This window comes from Xyrauchen texanus, chromosome 15, assembly GCF_025860055.1.
Source record: "Xyrauchen texanus isolate HMW12.3.18 chromosome 15, RBS_HiC_50CHRs, whole genome shotgun sequence".
Lineage (NCBI taxonomy): Eukaryota > Metazoa > Chordata > Actinopteri > Cypriniformes > Catostomidae > Xyrauchen > Xyrauchen texanus.
This window is the reverse complement of record NC_068290.1, coordinates 8790169-8809984: the sequence shown is the minus strand read 5'-3', so window position 1 is coordinate 8809984 and position 19816 is coordinate 8790169. Positions and strand designations below refer to the sequence as shown.

General features: G+C 40.5%; 2 protein-coding genes across 2 annotated transcripts; both read right to left on the bottom strand.

Moving 5' to 3' along the window:
* Positions 1 to 990: 990 nt before the first annotated feature.
* Positions 991 to 4234, bottom strand: LOC127656446 (caspase a-like). Its single transcript, XM_052144777.1, has 7 exons — positions 3950 to 4234; positions 2976 to 3121; positions 2710 to 2886; positions 2372 to 2621; positions 2084 to 2200; positions 1632 to 1741; positions 991 to 1509 (listed from the first exon to the last, which is right to left on the bottom strand). Exons 1-7 carry the CDS (start codon positions 4215 to 4217, stop codon positions 1399 to 1401), a joined length of 1179 nt encoding a protein of 392 aa, XP_052000737.1. The 5' UTR covers positions 4218 to 4234; the 3' UTR covers positions 991 to 1398.
* A 12031-nt stretch (positions 4235 to 16265) lies between these two features.
* Positions 16266 to 19518, bottom strand: etsrp (ETS1-related protein). The gene is given in 9 exon segments (XM_052144453.1): positions 16266 to 17004; positions 17180 to 17298; positions 17383 to 17622; positions 17746 to 17901; positions 17988 to 18059; positions 18176 to 18202; positions 18205 to 18285; positions 19028 to 19111; positions 19387 to 19518. Coding segments are annotated over 8 exon segments (1053 nt in total). The 5' UTR covers positions 19110 to 19111; positions 19387 to 19518; the 3' UTR covers positions 16266 to 16728.
* Between the last annotated feature and the right edge of the window lie 298 nt (positions 19519 to 19816).

Sequence of the window (19816 nt, the reverse complement as noted above, 5' to 3'; positions counted from 1 at the left end):
TCTCTCTCTCTCTCTCACTCTGCCAGCTCCTCCTTATCTCTTTCCCCGCTCATGGCCTGGCAATGCCCTCCTCCTGTCACAGTGAACTTTGCCCAGACAAGTGGCTTCCTGTCTGGAACTGGACCACAGATCACTTCTAACGGCCATTCATGCTGTTGCACCTGCTGCTGAGTGTTGTTAAACTCACCGCTGAGTTTTGCACAGAGAGTGCTTAGATGGTCAGATAAAAGTGATTGGCGGCCGCATTGAATCACCCACTGACTTATATTACATAAAAATAAATTACATCCTACCAGGAGAAAAACTGCAAAAAGGCAAGAAAATCTGCCTGTACTCTGTAGACCAAATTAAGAGCAGCCACCATGACATGTCAACCAATAACAACATTGTCATGTATTACTAAAGTATTTTAAACCTTTTTCTAATTCTTGTTCAATTACGTATGCACTGTATATGACATACAATGAGAGACTACATGGCACATTTGCACTTATAATTTTTTTTTTGTTACAATTAGCTAAGGATCATTTTGCATTTAGGACCTTAACATGTCTAAGGAGTCTCTGATTTAGGTTAAAAAAAAATTATGTATATGCAGAGATAACCATAAAACTAGTGCTTTAGATAAGGAAGGGCACAAAGTGTTTCCTATTTTATTGGTATCTACTGTATATCTGTTTTCTTCAGAGCATAGGAGCTATAAGCAGGGGTGGAGCCAGGAGTCTTCCACCTCTAAAAAGGAAATTGTGCCCAAGACAAAAAATGATCAAAACGGCAATTGCGAGTGGGGTGGTAAATGGGGTGGCCAGGCCACACCCTAGCTCTGCCACTGGCTATAAGGTAATAAAAACAGTGATAAATGTGACTTAAACATATAGAAAAAATATTATGAAAAGTATTATTAAACAAATAGACTAAGATGAGAATAGAGATTTAAAGATAGTAGTTTAATGGAAATTTCATTAAAATACAGATTACAAAATGCTTTGACAACATATGACTGGCATGACAAAACATTCCTGAGTTCTTGATTGATGACAATGATTTTCTATATTATCATAATCAGAAAAGAGTAGACTAATCTTCATTTGTTCAATGTTCAACATATTTGTTTGTGGGGGTAGGGATGGGGATATATGGTTGGACTGGTTAGTTAAAGGAATAGTTCACCCAAAAATTAAAATTCTCTCATCAGTTACTCAAACTAATGCTGTTTCAAACACGTATGAATTTCTTTCTTCTGCTGACATTTTTGGATGAACTATTCCTGAAATATAAGCACAATAGGATAGTTTTTGTATAGAGAAGAATATTAATTTTTTTATTGAACATGCTTTGGACTAGAATGGGATGGCACAAAGATCCTGTGTCAAGAGCATGTCAGATTTTACTTTGATATTAAAGTCCAGGGAACAAGTAGAACTGTTTTACAAGGGTTTCCCTTTCTATACATGCCATTTGTTTAGAAGCTCCTTTCCTTATTGGGTCACTCTCGAAGCGTTGCATAACCTATAAAACAGAGCAAGTGTAGGACTGAGACAAGAAACAAACTTTAATATGTAGTATTTCAGTTCGGATGAGTGGAGTACTCATGAAAAAAAGAACAACAATTCAAATTGTTTTTAATTTACCTTCCTGAACAATTCATCAATGTGAATCTCATGTGCACTTTCACAGAACACACTCACTAAGTGTCTGATGTAAGGCGATCCCAAATAAGGATTCCTGGCAGAGCGACATTCTGAAGAGAAATTGCAGTGGTACATTATTAACAAAAACATCCAAAACTATTACAAAAAATGCCCACATTAACAGCTCCTTGAAATAGATGATGGAAAAGAAGTGAAATTAGTTTTCGATTAGTTGGTCGAGTTTCTTGGAATTTAATTTTAATTTATTTTAAATTTATTTTATTTATTTGAATTTAAGAAACAGCTTAAACAAATGAAAAACTAAGTTCAATTGTTACTATTTATTTATACCAGACATTCTACAATAGCATAACTGAATAGCCAAATATAAGTAAGGCCTGCTTATATTAGGTCATGCTAACATCTGAAATAATCAGTGTTTGAGTGCTCACCAGGGGTGCAGGACATAAGACAAGCAAAGTCCTTCTCCTTGTGCACCCAGCCATCGTGCTTTATATTCCATAGCTCATTGTGTTCACCTTCATTGATCTCCACACCTCCATACTTGCCTGGGCCGAGATGTAAGAATGTGCAAGTCATTACCTCACCACTGAAATATAATATACTTAAGGAAGATATTTTACTACTACATAACAGTTAGGGTGAGATATGTTCATATGCATTAAAGTACGGGAAATGAAGAAGAAATAAATCTAACTTAATTTCAATCATTTTAGTACCTCCTCTGCAGGCTTGAATAAGGATAACTTTTGGTTTATCATGCAGTGCTGCACAATTCTCTGTGTTCAGATGGGAGAAGATCTTATCAACAAAGAAAAAGTCATCGGTGTTCCTGTCACCATAATGGACACCTAAAATGGCATCTCTGTTTTTAATTCTGTCCCCATGGGACATGATAACCACAAAGGTGCTGTCTGAATGTACATGTTCCACAGGTGCAGCGAAGTTCTTGACTGCATCATCAATTTCCTGCCAATCAGACGCACTTCATTAAATAAATGAATGATGAGTAAATTATACTAGCCAACATGGATCAATCATGTGTTTTCTTTCGCACCATTCCAGAGAGATTTCTGTATTTCACTACTTGATAATCCAGCTGTTTTAACAGCCACTCCATGTTCTCTTCATCTTTGTCCGCCCCACTCCTGTACATTTTCTCATTGTCAAATTCAATGTTGGTGATTAGCAGGGCTTTTCGTTTCCTCACAGACTTGTCCAGTGGTTTGTAAATCTATGAAAAACAACCAAACGTTACACAGAATTCTTACATTATCTACTGTTTTTTCTCCCCTACAAAGTGTATTTAAAACAAAGTCTTGCCTCATTCCCCTTTTCTTTAAGGATTTTGTCTTTAAACTCTTGGCTGCATGGAATAAGCCCAAATGTATCCTTGCACATGTCCTTCACACGTATCTGATTATTTCCTGACTTTGTGTCCACCTGCTCATGCTGGGGCGCCGGGTATCCTGGATAACAAAACACTCCATTATCACTGCTGTACATTCATCATGTTTCAGATATAAATAATTATACAGTATATGCCAGTATGTAGATGTTTTTTTAATAAAATATTCTTTACATCTAAGGGTCAAACACAGTTAAACTATTTGAATAAAAAAGTGAGAGCAATCTGTAGGGGAGACTGGAGGGGTATTTTGGCACAGAGCTAATTTCATCTACATTTGTAAATACTTTCACAAAAGTGTTAAAGTACTGTTTTACTAGTTTTTGTTGGTGTTAATTGTTTCAAAATAAAATCAAAAGTGACTTTTACCCCAGGGGGGCAAGTTTGACAGAATGTCTGTGTCTATTGATCCCCAAGCTCTTTCATTATGAATGAATGCATATTTCCCTTAAAATGTCAGCGGACCTTTAAATAATGTACTCATTTCATAGCCTGTTAATTCTCCGGAAATGTATTCTTCATCAGTAATGATTTTCTTATCCAGTTATTAATTTAGGATGTCGATTAGCTCTGTCCGATTAAGTGGTCAATTTTAATCCGAAAGGCCTGTTTCGATGTTGAAATATCATTAAAGAGCAAAATAAAAATGTATATATATATATAGATATACATCATTTATAACAGCTTAATAATTATAATTGTTGTTGTTCTTATTATGTCTATTATTATGATTTGTCTGCTTTTCTAAATGTTGTTTAAAACTAGTGTTTCCTCGAAGCATGACATAAAAAAGAAAATGAAAGTAGTCTATTTTCATGTTCAAGTTCAAGACAAGTTGAGTTTTGACGGCATAATTGTAACAGTACTTTAACAATGCCACATTACTTACTACTTTCGTAGTCAGATTGCAGTTTTTCTGCAGTTTGATTGAAGCGAATAGATCTCAGGATCTGGCATGTCACCTCCACAGCTCTGCTCTCAGTGTATGTTTCTATAAGAAGACTCGCGATGTCTTCTCTATCCTTTCGCTCGACAGATCCGCGGGGAATGCGCGGTTCCAGTTTACTGTCACACAGTTTGCCGCAGAAACTCTTTAAATCTGCATCCAGCAAGTCATTCAAACTGGCCAACAAAAAGTCTCTGGTTGTTTTCTCCATTGTTCAATTCAAGCAGTTTCCCGTTACTGGAGACCAGAAGTATGTGACTGGGCGTGATAATTTTTTATTGGGTTCCCTATAGACGACGTTGACATCTTTTACGATCTTCATAACTTAGATGGGCGACACCACTTGTTTTCTTTTCGATCCGATACCAAGTAGTCTTTGGATAAAATTAGTAACTTAAAGTATATATTTTTTACAAATATGTATAGGCCTATGCAGAAAGTTATTAGGCTGCTATGTTTATCTTTTGAAAATTAGTAAGTTTATAATATGGATATTATGGAACCAAACTCTTGGGATAAAATGTTTAGAGAGAGAAAGCTTTGCTCTCTCTTCTACTATCTGAGGAGAGTGAATAACAAGCAACAAGATTTTTTTTTTTTTAAGAACAAATTTTTCCAGAAATGTTTCAAATGTATTTCAAGCCTGTTAATGCGATGTACAAATGAGGAGTCCATTGCTTGTGAAAAAACAGATATTTGCCCTGTCTTTACATACCATTTGCTTGTAGTTCCCTATCATATGATGCTCTTAAAGCAGGCACGTGCACACATAAACATCAAAGAGGGCTTGAGCACCTGCCCTTTTTTCTTCCTCAAGAGAAACTGACCTTTTTTCAGGGTGCTACTTTTTTCTTTTTCTTTTTTTTAAATAAATTAATATATATTTATATCAAAATATCAGACGGGAAGATGAGACTTTGTTGAGTTCCGATGCTCCCTCCCGATCCGTCAGTTGGTACGTCAATGGACGATGATCTCATATTCTGACAGATTTTTCCCCTTGGTTTTACTCTTGCTAAAGCACAGGAAAGACATGTCCTATGTCTCAAAAAGAAAAGCAAAGATAAAAAGAGAGGTTTAGTTTGTTAAGGACATGGGTATGCCACCAGACACGAACACACAGGAAGGTGTAAATTCACTGACTAGCTAAAAAGGATATTATATAAAAATAGTAAAAGAGAATATATTGATACATTTTAGCTTTAATGAGCTAGTTATCTACTCCCTGGATGAAAAAGGCATATTGGAAAATAAATATTGTGTACTACACTAGTTAAACAATCATCATAAAATCCTGAAGATACCCTAAACATACTCAATTGTGAAGGCACGTGCACACATACATTAAACAATTGTGAGTCGCATTCGTGAAAGCCATTCCACCAGCACGGTTAAGCACAGTTGAGTACAGTTAGCAAACATTATTGCAATAGCAGACATTTCAAAACAATATGAATACAATTCTAATGTGTCTAAGTTATACAAAATGCATAACTTGAGATAATCTAATAAACATTTGAAAATGTAAAACTACAGGCAATCAGACCACATAGTCTCTGCCGCCATCTACTGGTTATTATTGTTATGACATGATTTTCAATTCATGTAATTTTTAATTTTCCACCAGATATCACCAATCTGCCCCCTGTTATTACTTCAGGGAAGGAGAAATGTTATCATTTCTTAAAACATTTTAATAAAAGTTACATCTGTACTGTTTCCGGTCAAAAATGACTGCGAACAGCCAAGCAGTCAACCATTATTGAACAGCCAAGGAGGGTTAAAAAAATGGTTCCTACAACATGTGTTGAAGCAAAATACTTGCCTCCTGTCCTCCTCTTCTAGCACCACAAATGCGGAAAGCAGGTGTCTCGAGAAGTGTGTTTAAAGTTGATGTTCTTTTTAAATTCACACTGCATCAATAAACAAAACAAAAAAAACGCTAAGCTCCTGCGCGAGACGCTGAAGCAAGATGCGGCACAACGGTCAAAGGGGTTGTTCACACCGAAAACTTTTTGCATCCGTCTGCGCTGTTTTACATCTGTATTTCTATGTAAAATAAAAACATTTTTAGATACAGTGTCAAGTTAAAACGAATGTCAAGTGGATAAAAACGCGCCTCAAGACGTAGTCTTCGACCAAGAATACATTCGGTCTGAACGGCCCCAAAGACGTCCTACATAGGAAAACAACTGAAAAAAAAAAAAGCAAAAATCATTAAAGGATTTTTATAAGGCACTCACAGCATGTGGAGACTCATGCTACTCTCCGCAATACACGCACAACTTACCACTAATCAGCAACTGGGCCAATTTGGTTGTTTATAATATTTATTCTTTTATATTATATTTATATTATAAAACACAGTTTACCAGGCTTGTATAGCTAATGTGCATGTGCGTTATTGACATGCAATGTTTGTATCTTAAACACGATTGGCTCTTTTACCTTTAAGACGGTACTTCCTTTCTACATACGTTGACCGTTGGGCGTTCCAAATATCTCCCATTCAATTTAATAGAAGTGGGCCATCTCTGCTAACTAGTTTCTAGCTGTGTCCCAAACAACACACTATACACTATGCACTTACAAAATGTAATATGCCCTCATAGTGTATGAATATTCAAAGTGCAGTATCGTCCCAAATGGAACACTTAACGGATATTTACTACACAGAAGAATTTGCCGCTTAACAGCTGAAGGAAGTGACGTTTCAAACCCAAGCGTTGCCGCTAGCTTTGGCGCTATCCACCCTCAGTTCAACAATTATATCTCAATAATATACATATTCACACAGCATGGTATGATGGTAAAGGGTTTAACTAACTTTTGTAAAGTGCTGTTGTCACAGAATTTTTGCAAGTTGTCATATTCTCCATTATTTACAACGGTTTTGCCAGATCACCATCGCTGCCATTACCTCCGCCCCTTCTGCTATGTATGGCAAGCCACGTGCGCTGAGTGCACGAAGTGTCCAAAATTCCACACTCCGTTTTGACGGTTGAAAAAGTGCATCATCGAGGTACTCGCACTACTTAAGGTGCATCCCAAACCGCACACTTACATTTACATTACATTTGTGCATTTGGCAAACGCTTTTATCCAAAGCAACTAAGTGCACTTATTACAGGGACAATCCCCCCGGAGCAACCTGGAGTTAAGTGTCTTGCTCAAGGACACAATGGTGTTGGCTGTGGGGATCGAACCAGTGACCTTCTGATTAACAGTTATGTGCTTTAGCCCACTACGCCACCACCACTCCACTTCTGCACTATTCTATGTCATTTTGTAGTGTAAGTAGTGCGAGTAGTATGTTTACACTGAAAACGCAACAAAAAGAAGTGTACTTTAAGTACCCGGATGATGCACTTTTCAACCGTCAAAAAATGAAGCGTGGAATGTCGGACATTTCCTGCACTTAGAGCTTGCGGCTTGCCGTACATAGAAGAAGGGGCAGAGTTACCTGGCTGCGTTGCTGATCTGACAGAACAGTTGTAAATAATGAAGAATGTAGCAGATAGTGAAACTCCTGTGTAGACAGCACCTTGAATATGTAAGTTGATTTACGTCACACCACGTAGTGTGAATATGTTCGTTGTTGGAGATACAAGTGTTGAACCGAGGTCCGCTAATGTGCTAAAGCTAGCGGCAACACATCACGTGTGATTGAAACGTCACATCCGTTTAATGTGTTAAACGGCGAATGTTTCCGTGTAGTAACAACCCGTTAAGTGTTCCATTTTGGATGATACACTACACGGTTTAGTGCATAGTATATTTTGTAAGTGCATAGTGTATAGTGTGCAGTTTGGAACACAGCTTTACACTGACATAAAAAAGCACAGAAGTGTGCAGTTTGGGACACACCTTCTGGTTCTATTATGTTCAACTGCAAGAATGTTTGTTAACACCTTTTGTTAAGAAGGTTTCAGCCAATCAGAGAGTCGTTTAATGAATGACGTGAGTCAGTGCCTAGTCAGTAAGAGACGAACGAAATATGAATGCTCCGATGCAGAAGACTAATATCTCATCTTCCCTTCAGTAATGGTTTATGTGAGCGAGTTAATGACAAGAATGTAAGTTGTTTATTTCCTTTTACCTTGTGATGTTATACATCCGTTTAAAGCAGATTTGTGTACTTTATTGAGTTATCACAAGCTCGTTTGCTTATCATAGCGGCAGTTCGCGTTAGCGCCTAAGCGCCAAAGTTCAGCCTTTACGTTTAATATAAGTAAGCATGAGTACTTTCATAGTGTGAGAGATATCTCTGGATGGTGATGTATATGGTTATTTGCCTATATTCGTGTAAATATTGTGCTAGGTGCTGTTTTCTATATCAGGTGTAAATGTTACAGCCTGTAATGACACTATAATGGCGTCCCACATAACAACTAACTCCATGTGCGTCCCTTGAACGCCATTTTGTGGATTATCTAAGAACTGCAATAACTTTAATAATGTAACCAGTTCTATTGTATTGGTGAATGTTATTGATTTAGTTGTATCTCTAATATTATTGTTATTCTTTATTATTTTCAGACCACTTACTGTTGCCACTCACTGTTACTATTCAACTTGAATCAAGAGTAAACTACAAACTCTGCTTCAAACTCTGAGTCTTATGTGTTCTTGCCGACACACCAGTGCGGATACAAATCCACCTTTCCAGCACAAATACAGTCCTTGCATAAATTCTTCAAAACAATTTGGTCCTTCGAGCCGGATATTGTGTCTACACTGGACTAATGATGTCAGAGGACCAGAATGCAGAGTATCAAGTTGAAGGAGCACGCCCTAGACGTATAGTTCTTCAACCAGCCTACTTACAAGATTTCGAATTACAGTATGCTGGACTGCCTAGAGCTAATGTCCTTCTGCCTCAGTCAACACCGCGACCACATGGATCAGATGACTTTCAACAGGATGATGAAGACAGAGATATTCCTATGGCCCATCCACAGACATCTATTTCTTATCATGATCAAAGAGAAGGGGCTGTTGGATCACCTGATTCGTTAGAAACACCACGCTTGGCTTCAGAGCCCTGGTACCTTACCACGGATCGTTGGAGTGAGAGAGATGAACGCAGCCCTCACTGGTATGGACGTTCTTTACCTATTGATATCCAAAGCACAGTGCATGATCTGGAACAAGAGAATAGACATCTCCGTGCTACTCAGCTATCGATGAGGGAAGAGATCAGCCAACTTATAGAGATCCAGAAAAGTATGCAGGAGATGCTGATAAACCAGTCGCAAAGCCAGAGGTCAACTCCTAAGCCTAAGTCACTGTTCCAAGTAATAACCCCTCCAGTTCCTTTGCCTAGAGTTGCAAGCAGACAGCCTAGACCAGCTCCTAGAGCCTTTCCAGTTCCGGCACCACGTCACCTTTCTACATCTAAGAATACAGATCCTTATGCAGACACTGTTAGCTATGCACAGAATGCTCCTCCAGTGCAGCCTTATACAAATGCCTTTGTTCCAGATAATGTGGGTGCTCAGATTTCCTCAGGCACTGTTGACACTCACAGAGATACGCGGGACACAAGGCAGCCAACAACAGTAAGAAAAGCTTCTATTATCTACACACCTCCTTCTCCTTACTCCAGTCAGCTGCATGTAGCACCAGCTAACTTTCCACGGATCCAGACTAACACTGCAAGACAGGAGATAATTTATAGAGGTCCGCAGCCAACCATTCCAGATTTCACCCGTCGAGAGCCTGGTGAATTTGCTCGTCTCAAACTTGCCTTGAATAACCTACTACCTGATGAAGCTACAGAGCTATTTAAATACCAAATTTTGGTAGATCACCTAAAGTTAACAGATGCTCGCCTCATCGCTGATTCCTTTTTAAATTCATCCACTCCCTACTCAGATACCATGACAGCCCTCACTGAACGGTTTGGTCGACCTCATCAGCTTGCCCTGAGCAAAATTGCTGCCATTATGGATGCATCAGATATTCAGCCTGGCGACACTGTAGGCTTTGAACGCTTCGCTCTTCAGATACAAGCCTTAGTAGGATTCCTTAAGACATTAGGAACAGAAGGAGACATTGAATTGCATTGTGGATCCCATGTGGCTCGACTTTTATCCAAGCTCCCTCCAGAACAAAGAGCATCCTTCCGCAGGCACATAAGTTATGAACCTGGCTCAGTGTACACGCTTCTTGATCTAGCTAAATGGCTTAATTTCGAATCCTGGTGCCAAGATCCAGAGAGCTTTGGTGGATATAAGCCCCAGAAAGATAGAGCCCGTTCCCGAGTGGATCAACAGAAGGACACTAAAATCAAGGTCAGACAGACTACAATCCTTCATGGCTCAAATGAATTATCTTCCTCAATACCACCAGTGCCAACCAAGAGTCAAGGCAAAAGCTTTGCCTTCTGTCCATACTGTGACAGTAAAGAACATTACCTGAGTCAATGTGCTGCATTCCAGTCCTTAACCAAAGACCAAGTGATCGACTGGATTAAGACTAATAACAGATGCTGGAAGTGTGGACGCAACCATAGAGCTGCACAGTGTACTCTAAAGAAACTCTGCCATTTGTGTAATGGAAAGCACCTCCAAATCCTCCACGAGGTCAACTTTAAGCCAGTGAAAGAAGGGACATGTTTAGTCAGTTCAACTAGCAAAATGCTATACCTTGACCGCCCTCAAGGATTCAGCAGTGTCCTTCTGAAAGTGGTCAGAGTCATTCTGAAGCATAAGGGACAGAGCCTAGATACTTACGCTGTGCTTGATGATGGTTCTGAACGGACTATGCTGTTACCAGCGGCAGCCCATAGGCTGGGACTTACAGGCCAGGCAGAGGACTTAGCCTTGAGAACTATAAGGCAAGACATCACTAAGCTTTGCGGTACCTCAGTGTCCTTTCAGATTTCAACTCCATCATAGCCTGGCAGGAGTTACAAAATAACGGGAGCTTTCACAGCAGAACTACTTAGCTTAGCTGAACATTCCTACCCTGTTGCAGACCTTCAGCGACGATACCGGCATTTGAAAGGCTTACCATTACAGCCTATTCACAAAGCTTGTCCCCTGTTACTAATTGGAGCAGATCATCCTCATCTTATCACTCCGATTGAACCAGTCCGTCTCGGTCCACCTGGAGGTCCGGCAGCTGTCAAGACAAGACTTGGTTGGTCTTTACAAGGCCCAGCAAGAGTATTTGGAGATAATGTGAAATCTCAACAGTGTCTGCACATTGCCATTAATCCCTCAATGACAGAGTTGTTCCAGAATGTTGAGAGACTCTGGCAAGCAGACGTGATTCCCAACCGAGATGAGAAATCTGTCACACGGTCTAAGCAGGACCAAGGAGCTCTTGACTTGCTCCAGTCACAGACTGTCAGAGTACTGATCGATGGCGTAAGTCGCTATGCAACTCCACTCCTGCGTAAGAAGGATATGCCCGTACTTCATGCTCCTATGGAGGCAGTGCTTCCTAACCTTAGGAACACAGAGAAACGCCTGGAGAAAGACCCCAGTAAAGCAGCCGCCTACCAACAAGAGATAAAGAAATTAGAGACCTCGGGCTATGTTGTCAAACTCCCACCTGAAACAGTTAATTCACAAAGTGAGTCATGGTTCATCCCTCACCATCTTGTACAGCACAATGGTAAGAAACGTGTGGTTTTTAACTGTTCATTTGACTTTGAAGGCCATAACCTGAATAACTATCTGCTGCCAGGACCAGCCTTGGGCCCATCGTTGCTAGGTGTATTCCTGCACTTTCGTGAACATCCAGTGGCAATAAGCGGGGATATAAAAGGGATGTTCCACCAAGTTCGTCTCCTCCCAGAGGATAGGCATCTTCTCTGTTTTTTATGGCGAGACATGGACAGATTTAAACCACCAGACATTTATGAATGGCAAGTGCTACCTTTTGGCACTACTTGTAGTCCGTGTTGTGCCATTTATGCTGTCCAGTGACATGTTACAGATCATAGCACTCCTGATGACAATATCAGAACCACGGTAGAAAGAAATTTCTACGTGGACAATTGCTTGAAGAGCCTAGCATCACCTCAAGAGGCGAGGCAGCTTGTAGACAGACTTCGCACCCTCTTTGCTGGTGGTGGGTTTGAACTTCGCCAGTGGGCAAGCAATGATCCCAGTGTGGTGGCCCACCTACCAACAGAAGCAAGATCCAGCAGTACCGAATTGTGGCTATCTCAAGATCGTACCGATGCTCAAGAATCTGCATTAGGCTTGAGGTGGCACTGCAAATCAGACCTCCTTGGATATAAAACTCGATCTGTCAAGTCTGGACCATGCACCCTTCGACATGTTTACAAGGTACTTGCAACCCAGTACGACCCCCTAGGCTTCATACTCCCATTTACCACTCGGGCCAAAGTTTTAGTTCAGAGATTATGGGACAAGCAACGAGAATGGGATGACCCAAATCTACCTGACGACCTTTTGTGATCCTGGAAGGAATGGGATGGAGAACTCTCTACGTTAACAAGTATTTCACTTCCCCGCTGTGTCACATCCTCAGACATTGACCAGACTCACACCACCAGACAGATTCGCATCTTTTGTGACGCTTCTGAGCAAGCTTATGGATCTGTCGCCTACCTACGTACTGAGGATGACAGTGGTCATATTCAATTAGCCTTTGTACTAGCAAGGTCCAAGGTTGCCCCAAAACGACGTCTGACAATTCCTCGACTAGAGCTGTGTGCTGCCTTGAGTGGTGCCCAATTAGCCAAACTTTTGAAAACTGAGCTCACCCTCAAGATAAATACAGTGACACTATGGACCGATTCCACCACTGTTCTAGCCTGGCTCAAATCTGAATCATACCGATTCAAGGTGTTTGTTGGAACCAGGATAGCCGAAATTCAAGAGCTGACAACAGAATGTTCCTGGGGATATGTGGATTCCAGCAGTAATCCAGCAGATGACCTCACCCGAGGTAAAACTCTTTGTCAGCTGTTAGTTCCCAACAGATGGAGCCAAGGACCATCGTTCCTGCTTGAGTCTGAGTCAGTATGGCCTGTCTGTCCTCCTATACAACCACCAGAAATCAAAACAGAGCAGCGCAAAGGAATCTTCTGTGGACTTATGACGGAAGTAGTTGTTCCTGACATTCCCGACCCTACCACACACAACACCTGGAGCGGGTTAGTGGAGGCCACAGTTCAGGGGCTAAAAGATACAGGACCACCATCAGCAGTGGACTACCAAAATGCAGAATGGCATATCCTGCAGAAATCTCAAATTGATAGTTTTCCAGATGAATACAAACTGCTAAAAGCTGGTAAATCTGTACCTTCCACTAGTCGACTACTTGCTCTTGCCCCAGAATTTGACGACTCTTGTCAGCTTATAAGAGTTGGTGGTCGTTTACGTCGAGCTGAAGGACTAGAGCTGTCAGTTATACACCCTGTAGTCCTTGACCCACATCACTGGGTAACCAAGTTACTGATCCGAGACTATGATAGTAAACTTCGCCATCCAGGACCTGAAAGAGTCTTCGGAGAGATAAGGAGAAGCTTTTGGATACTGAGAGGACGAGAAGCTATACGCAAACAACAACATTTGTGCAAAGACTGTCAAAAATGGAAGAACAAACCAGTTATTCCCCGAATGGCAGATCTACCTCCAGCTCGACTCAGACTGCTCAAACCCCCATTCTACAGTACAGGCATGGACTGTTTTGGACCATTCCAAATTAAGATTGGCAGACGATGTGAGAAAAGGTGGGAATAATTTTTAAGTGTCTCACGACACGAAGCGTTCATCTAGACCTCCTTACAGCCATTGATACTGATTCCTTTCTGATGGCCTTAAGGAGGTTTATAGCTCGCCATGGCACACCTCGCGAGTTATATTCAGACAATGGCACTAACTTTCACGGAGGACAGAGAGAGTTGCAAGAAGCCTTTGCATCGCTTACTCCACAGATCCAGCTACATTTAGCTAAACAAAAGATTTCTTTCCACTTTAACCCACCTGGAGCCCCACACTTTGGAGGTGTGTGGGAAAGAGAAATTAGGTCAGTCAAGACTGCTCTTCGCATCACAGTCAGCTCCCAAGTCGTAACTGAGGAAGTTCTCCAAACAGTCCTCATTGAGGTGGAGGGAATGCTTAATAGCAAGCCCCTGGGTTACACTTCCAGCAATGTAGCTGACCTTGACCCTGTTACACCAAATTATTTGCTGATGGGGCAGCCAGATAGCTCACTACCACTCGTAGTTTATCCTGCTACAGAGCTCATGGGTCGAAGAAGGTGGAGGCAGAGTCAGGTTCTGGCCGATCAGTTCTGGTCAAGTTTCATCCAGCACTACCTGCCTACGTTACAGACCCGCAACAAGTGGTACACAGATGCCGGTGACATTTCTACCGGAGCAGTGGTAATGCTCATCGATCCACAATTACCATGAGCATTGTGGTTGGTAGGCAAAGTTGTGAAGACCTTCCCAGGTTCTGATGGCCATATCAGATCTGCTGAGATTCAAGTTAAGGATAAGATCTACATCCGGCCTGTTTCTCGCTTGATCCCCCTTCCTGCATTCACAGATCAAAGGGAACTTGTCTTAGCCCCTCATACTGATTAATTTATAGAGTTCAAACATGCTTGGCATATTTGGGGGCGGCAATGTTAAGAAGGTTTCAGCCAATCAGAGAGTCGTTTAATGAATGACGTGAGTCAGTGCCTAGTCAGTAAGAGACGAACGAAATATGAATGCTCCGATGCAGAAGACTAATATCTCATCTTCCCTTCAGTAATGGTTTATGTGAGCGAGTTAATGACAAGAATGTAAGTTGTTTATTTCCTTTTACCTTGTGATGTTATACATCCGTTTAAAGCAGATTTGTGTACTTTATTGAGTTATCACAAGCTCGTTTGCTTATCATAGCGGCAGTTCGCGTTAGCGCCTAAGCGCCAAAGTTCAGCCTTTACGTTTAATATAAGTAAGCATGAGTACTTTCATAGTGTGAGAGATATCTCTGGATGGTGATGTATATGGTTATTTGCCTATATTCGTGTAAATATTGTGCTAGGTGCTGTTTTCTATATCTATTTCATTACAGGCTGTAATGTTACAGCCTGTAATGACACTATAATGGCGTCCCACATAACAACTAACTCCATGTGCGTCCCTTGAACGCCACCTTGTGGATTATCTAAGAACTGCAATAACTTTAATAATGTAACCAGTTCTATTGTATTGGTGAATGTTATTGATTTAGTTGTATCTCTAATATTAATGTTATTCTTTATTATTTTCAGACCACTTACTGTTACCACTCACTGTTACTATTCAACTTGAATCAAGAGTAAACTACAAACTCTGCTTCAAACTCTGAGTCTTATGTGTTCTTGCCGACACACCAGTGCGGATACAAATCCACCTTTCCAGCACAAATACAGTCCTTGCATAAATTCTTCAAAACACCTTTATTTTCATAATTTTGAACAGTAGGCCTATATCTATATGTTACATCATTTAAAACACAAAATTATCTTTTTTTGGCTATACTTCCATCCATCCATCCATCATCAACCGCTTATCCTGTGTACAGGGTCACGGGGGGCTGGAGCCTATCCCAGCTAACATTGGGCGAAAGGCGGGGGACACCCTGGACAGGTCGCCAGTCCATTGCAGGGCTATACTTGCTAAATATAATTTTTATATTTGATAAACAATGTATCATTAATCTAGATAATAAACTACATTTAATGGAGACTACAGCTTAAGTTGCAAATAGTTCTGCATTCTTCTGTAGGATCAGTGCAATAAGTTAATGAACAGACATCCTATGTTCTTCATCATGAAAAGATCCAAAGCTAGTCTAGCATGTAACTTACAAACTTTTCAGCCTGCTGCTGATTGAGGTTGCTGCAAGTTTCCCCAAAGCTCAGCTTTAAGCTAATGCTCTTAGTTTATACATTTTTATATACTTCTATCAATATATAAATGTTAACGCACTGTGCTGTGGCCAAATCTGTCTCTCAGACCAACAAACCTAAAAGCGTTAAACCCAGTGATTCCCAACACTGTTCCTGGTGGACCCTCAACACTACACATTTTGGAAATCTCCATAATCAAACACGCCTGATTCAGCTCATTAGCCTGTTAGTGGAGACTCCAAGACCTGAATTGGGTTGTCAGATAAGCGAGATATACAAAATGTGCAGCGTTGGGGCCTCCAGGAACAGGTTTGGGAACCACTGATTTAACCTATTAAAAATTCACATATGAAGAATAAATAACAAATGAGCAACATTTTGTGAAGAGATATTTATTTAAAAAAAAATTACATTTATTTACAATAATTCACAATCTGATGTCAGAACATCAGTTTATCTAAAAAACAAACAAACAAAAAAAACATTTACAATATAAGTGTTCCAACATTTAAAGAGGTAGCTAACAATGCTTTGTAGAGGCCTCTAACTGCATTGGATGTGTGAGGACACCTTGGGGCCTAGGCACGATATTGCATGCAAGTCTCATGCAAGAATTAATATAAACCGGGGGTATACATACTTAAGAGCAGAATTTAGATCTGTCTCTGGCAGAAGAAACTGCACATTTACATATATATATAAAAAAATCTTAAACAGCACAGATGCAGAAAATGCATTTGGCTTGAATGATCCCTTAGAATACAACAGTCAAATAAATTTGTCGTTCGATGTGACATGACCTCTGACAGTTCATTTTGATCAATACATGTGTCTGAAAATGTTCTCCTCTAATGTGTCCAGGACTCTGTGGTTTCCTCTGATCTTGTCATGCTTGCTGCAGACTGTGGAGATCCAGCATTTGATGGTGGGATGTTTAGACTCGTTAAGACCTCGTGTGCCGTTTTCCCGAGCATACCTTGCACGTCACAGACAAAGCGGTAGACATAACGTTTCCCTGCTGTTTTGTGAATTATGTTTTTGTGGTAGTAGTAACGCAGACCACGACTTAGCTTCTCATAGTTCATTTTGGGCTTGTTCTTACACTGACCCCACCGCTTCGCCACCTGGAGGTAACAAGGGAGACGATTAATATTTTAAACCAACCAATAAGACCTCTTTATCTTTAGAAACAGATGTGAAAATGTGTTTAACAAACTGATGAAGAGATAACGGAGGCCCTCTTGCTTAAACGGTCAATGTGTTTAAGTTTAGAAACTTTATGGACTTTTGGACTCTCACCTCTGCAGGGTCTGACATCTTAAATTCCCAGCCATCCCCAGTCCAGCTGATGAAGGTGTGGCAAGCAGAGTCCAGGAGAAGTTCCAGCAGAAACTGCCATAGCTGGATGGGCCCAGATCCTGATGGAGATCAAATAGTTTTGAGCCATATATCATGACAAGACAAAATTATTTGAATACATTAGGAAAGCCTGAATGCCTTACCTGGATAAGCAGACATGGGTGCCATTTCACCCTCCCTGTCTGATCTTTGAGATGATGCACTGCGCCTTTTGGCCACGCGGAGGCAGAATGACAAAGAGGGTTGAGTAATTGGAGGGGAGGAAGATGATGGGGGTGGCCCAAGCATGGAAGTGCAGTAAGTGGGTGATGGGTAGTTGGACCAATATGAGGGCCTGTTCTGTTGCTCTGCCTCATACAATGAATATGTTCTCTCAGTAGCACCTGTTCAAGGAAAACAAGGGCTAATATATCATCTACAAATTTTGTACCACACTTTGTTTAAAGAAATATAGAATGTTTTAAAATCTGATCTATAATAGACATTTAAGTAATTATTAACCGTACCAGATGCTCCTCTATGACTTGGACCTTTCCCATGTTGGTAATTGCTGCTGGTGTCCAATCCTGGGCTGAATGTACTACTTTGTGCAGAGGAACAAAGCGGGACAAGGTTCTGGTAGGTTTGAGCAGATTCCTGATCCGCTACCATTCCCTCTGGAACTGTGGAAAAATGACACATTATTAGGCCACGTCACATAAAACAAGACACGTTTTGCATTTGGTGTTTTGTTACTTTTCATACTTACTAGTATACGATGCCCACTGACTAAACTTAGGGATGGAGTCCAGATTAAACAGTCCGGATTCATTGGAGCTGACTGAAAGGGTACGAATCATTCAGGTAAACCAACAGTAAACAAACATATTTGTATATATTATATTTGATCTTGAAGACTTAATGTAATTGACAGGAATCTCTGTGTTAGATGCTTACCTTTAGAACCGTGCAAATTCTCCTTCAGGGACTCGAATACGTTTCTGGATACTGCTGTTGGACAGGTCCTTTGCTGTCTAATAAAAAGGACAGGTCTTCACCACTGTAGTCTGGAGGTACATGACCAAAGATATGAAATTAATGAGAGCTAGAAGATTTTTCCCATCTAAATTTAACAAATGGAATAGATCTGTGCAACTCCCCCATAAAGTTTTCTACACCAGTTTACACCCCCCCCCCCACCCCCACCCCCTCCCCTTACAATGAACTGTGCTAGAAATGAAGGAAACACTAGCTGTGGGACTGTGACAGGGTGATGAAGAAGGCTGTAGGAGAGGGGGGTGCTAAATCTGTTGGAGGAGGAAGTCTGGAGGAAAGGATTAGGAAGAGAGGGAGGGAACAGAAATAAAACGGGTGTATCTTTAACCTGACCACCTGTTTTGTCTACATCCCTGATTTGAACATTCCTAAATCTCAGAGCATGTATACTCTGACACCCCCTTTTCCTGATGAGCTTTGAAATAGTGCACACAAACTAGATGTCAAGGTCTAATTTTTGGGGTTTTGACAGGGGTGTTGCAATTCTGGCTTTGCAGTTGAAGGACAAAGGAAATGTTTTGCACAGGGATTCAGGAAACTAGGCTGGACAAATGCTAAAGCCCAAAAAAAAAGAAATCAATCAGATGAATTTTGCTCTTGAGGCCAAAATGAATGTGACAATTGCAAACGAAGGCATCAATATTATTTACATATTGCGCAAGAGAATCGGATATTTCAATTCCATATTTATATTGAAATACTCGCATTGTCAGTAGACAGAGGGAAATACGATAAGCTGAAATAACATATTACCATATGAACTGAAGTCAAAACCACCAGGAACCTCTTGAGTTGTGAAGTCTTCTGTGAAAAATCCAGCTTGATACATCTCCATATCTGAAAGCAGAAACAGCATGATTCAATGTAAAATGTTGAAATTATAGCAAAGACTAAAATCAATTTAATGACACTTAATAATAAAGAATGTTTACCCTCTCCATTGGGTTAGTGTTATTGTTTATGCAATAGGCCTAATGATGTCCTATTCACAAATTCTGTACATTAATTTATCAAATAGACTATTTTAATGTTTTTTTCCTAGGCCTATGCAAGAAACAGTCAACTTTCCATGCCAGTGAATCAAAGAAACTAAACAGAAAATCAGACCATACCTTAAATCTCTCACAGAGTCCTTATTTCAGATATAAAGGATGTGCTACAGCCTCAATCAGTGTCTTCGCACTCTGTTAGCTGTTGGTGCATTATTCCGGACCGTTATAAAGAGGCTGTGCGCGTTGGGGCGTTTCCGCGCGTCAGTGAAGGAATGCGTCGTGACTGCGATTCACTCCTTTTACTGGTCGTGACGTCAGGCAGGAGTCACGACCACAGATTTGTTATACTGCCATTCATGGAAAAAGGTGTCTATAGGGAATTTAGCCTTTAAAAAAAAGTAAACTGATGGGAATTTGGAATTGAAACGTTCAAAAGTTGTAGTCTCTTAAATTAAAATGTCAATGAAACGCAGAATCCCATTACATCCTAATAGCCTATAGGCCTAAGCATGATTATATATATATATGGTACTGATGATGATGTTGATTT

Coding starts and splice junctions, on each gene's coding strand:
- LOC127656446 (XM_052144777.1), bottom strand. CDS start 4,217: ATGGAGAAAACAACCAGAGACTTTTTGTTGGCCAGTTTGAATGACTTG. Junction 3,122..3,949: donor GCAATCTGACTACGAAAGTA/GTAAGTAATGTG, acceptor TTTGTTATCCAG/GATACCCGGCGCCCCAGCAT. Junction 2,201..2,371: donor TATTCAAGCCTGCAGAGGAG/GTACTAAAATGA, acceptor ATCTCGGCCCAG/GCAAGTATGGAGGTGTGGAG.